The sequence below is a fragment of the Sander vitreus genome, unplaced genomic scaffold (assembly GCF_031162955.1).
Source record: "Sander vitreus isolate 19-12246 unplaced genomic scaffold, sanVit1 ctg403_0, whole genome shotgun sequence".
NCBI classification, from domain to species: domain Eukaryota; kingdom Metazoa; phylum Chordata; class Actinopteri; order Perciformes; family Percidae; genus Sander; species Sander vitreus.
Window position 1 is genome coordinate 1,774 of NW_027595528.1, and position 3,227 is coordinate 5,000.

The following is a 3,227-nucleotide window of genomic DNA, read 5'->3' on the forward strand; positions in this document are numbered from 1 at the left end:
AAAAATCTGAAGTTAGAAAAGAAGTCCAGAGAGTCGTTTTTATGCAGATGATACACAGTCTCATCTCATTTGTGGAAAATGGCAGCTTTCAGAACAAAGCAAACCGGAGACTTGGAAAGGAGACTAAAGTTTACACTTGTCTCGACACAAATCTTTGCTCTGAACTGGACTTTAAATGTGGGGCACCACAAGGTCCTATTCTGGGGCCTTTTTCATTTATTGTGTTTATAAATGATTTCCAGCAGCTGTGAAATGCTAACTTTGGTAGAGAGCGGCTCATAAGTAACAAGCTTTTAATACATCTGGGGAAAACAAGTCGAACTGGGCTTAGTTGTGAATCCATTGTACCCTAAACATGAATGTTAAATACTAACCATGATACTCCCTGTGTGTGTTCAGACCGGGTGTTCAGAGAGTGTCAGACTAATGGCAGCTGGGCTCCTCGAGGAAACTACAGTCAGTGCACTGAGATCATCGTCATGGTGAGAATCATCAACACATACAATACATTATATATACAAAATATCAACACATACAATACACATTATATACAACATATCAACACATACAATACTGTTTTTATTCAACATATCATCAACATAAACAATACATATTACATACAAAAATCATCACATACAATACACATTATGTCACAGTTTGTCAGAAAAAAAGCAAGGCTTGGACCCAAATGCAGTTTAGAGGTGATTTATTAAACAAGATAATCACATACCCTTCACCATACCCCCACATCATCACATACTCTTCACCATACCCCCACATCATCACATACCCTTCACCATACCCCCACATCATCACATACTCTTCACCATACCCCCACATCATCACATACTCTTCACCATACCCCCACATCATCACATACTCTTCACCATACCCCACATCATCACATACTCTTCACCATACCCCCACATCATCACATACCCTTCACCATACCCCCACATCATCACATACCCTTCACCATACCCCACATCATCACATACTCTTCACCATACCCCCACATCATCACATACCCTTCACCATACCCCCACATCATCACATACCCTCCACCATACCCCCACATCATCACATACTCTTCACCATACCCCCACATCATCACATACCCTCCACCATACCCCCACATCATCACATACCCTTCACCATACCCCCACATCATCACATACTCTTCACCATACCTCCACATCATCACATACCCTCCACCATAACCCCACATCATCACATACTCTTCATCATACCCCCCACATCATCACATACCCTCCACCATACCCCCACATCATCACATACCCTTCATCATACCCCCACTGTTTTCTTGTTTAATAAATCACCTCTAAACTGCATTGCGGCCAAGCGAACTTTATCAGGATCATAGTATCCTGGATCCATGAAAGAACTGGCCTTTCAAAATAAAAGTCTGCCTGCCTCTATGGGGATTTAACATAGGGGTGTACTGACTTATGCCCCCTGTATTTTAAGGAAGAACATTTATTTATTTACGATACATTATTCATTCACAAAGAAAATTGGTGTCCTTAAAGGTTGAATTTTTCCTCATTTTTTTAATTAAGGCATTAAGATCAATTTCCTAAAGATGATTTTTTTATTCCTCTTTTTAGTCAACTTTAGCATGGGTGTCCTAATTTTTTCACATGACTGTATATATATAAAATATCATCAACACATACAATACATATTTTATACAAAATATCATCAACACATACAATATATGTTATATATACAAATTATCATCAACACATACAATACATATTATATACAAAATATCATCAACACATACAATAATAATTGTAATAATGATAATACTTTTATGACACCCAAGGTCACTTCACAAACAAACAATCATCAAACATCGTTAAAATTATAGTCATCTAATAAAAATAAAAATAAAAGTCAGTCAGTCAGTCAGTCCATAAGTCATCTTGAAGAGATATGTTTGAAGTTTGTTTTTAAAGTCAGTAATTGAGGCCACGTCCACACGTACCAAAACGATCTTTTTTTTCCCGTCTTCCCTGGAACTGTGTAAAAAAAATGTGCGTCCAAACGGATCCATTTGTAAAAGACTCAACATTTTCCAGGCCTATAGGTGGCGCTGTTTCTGCTTCAGAAATTCACCAAAAATGAAGAAGAAGAGCATAGTCTTCAGTCACTTCCACTTCCGTTCATAACATGACTAGACTTTAATAACTTTCACCATTGCTCATTTTATAAAGGCCGCTGCAAGAAAACGTGTCTTTGTTTACATTGTATAATGTGCTGTTGGATTGCTTTTTATTTTGCAATTCTGTCTGCCATCGGACATGATTGCAGCTACCAGAGCTAACGTTAGCCCCAAACGATCGGCCCAAACAATGCAAAACATGCGCGTTTGCATCAAAAAGTGTAGGGTCTTGTATGCCAGGAGCAGGACTTTGAAACGTATTCTGTAAGCACCTGGAAGCCAGTGCAGTTGCATAAGGAATGGTGTTACATGGTCAGTGGATTTGGAGCATGTTATAATCCTTGCCACAGAATTCTGAATGAGTTGGAGCCGGTGGAGTAGCTTATTAGGGATTCCAGACAAGATGCAAGTACAGTAGTCAAGGCGAGATGTCACATATGCATTGACAAGGACTTCTGCACTCTGCTGGATGAGCGCTGGGCGAAGCTGTGCAATGTTCCTTAGATGGAAAAAGGCACTTTGAGACATACTGCTTATGTGCGTACTAAATGAGAGTGCATTGTCCAGTATGAGACCAAAGCTCTTGACCTGGTTGGAGCAACAGATGGTGCTGCCATCTACAGAAAGGGTGAAAGGTTCCATCTTAGCAAGAGCTGATTTGGAGCCAACCACTAGCAGCTCAGTCTGGCTGCTATTCAGCTTCAGGTAGTTTTGTGTCATCCACATGTCATGGAGGCAGGCAGTGATAACAGCTGGCGGAAGAGTTGCCAGTGGACAATACACATTATATACAAAATATCATCAACACATACAATACATATTATATATAAAATATCATCAACACATATATCAACACAAGGATATGGGTGATTTGTTCCCCCCCCTTAACCTCGGCGGGTTTGGGGGACTGTCAAATCAAATCACTTCACTCTGAATCTTCGTATCTGCCTGAGAGAAACTAATAGACAGCAAAACATTCTGCAAAGCGACGAGTCGGCATCTTTAGTTATTGTTGTGACTTCATGATGACGATGGTGAA

General features: G+C 39.8%; 1 protein-coding gene across 1 annotated transcript in view; it reads left to right on the top strand.

Annotated features, from left to right (window-relative positions):
• Positions 1 to 399: 399 nt before the first annotated feature.
• LOC144513995 (corticotropin-releasing factor receptor 1-like) overlaps positions 400 to 3,227 on the top strand; it is a gene marked incomplete at its 5' end in the record, with an annotated part of 29,367 nt that continues 26,539 nt past the window's right edge. Inside the window, one exon of the mRNA XM_078245186.1 lies at positions 400 to 482. Coding sequence (XP_078101312.1) covers positions 400 to 482 — 83 coding nt within the window. The remainder of the gene's footprint in view (positions 483 to 3,227) is intronic.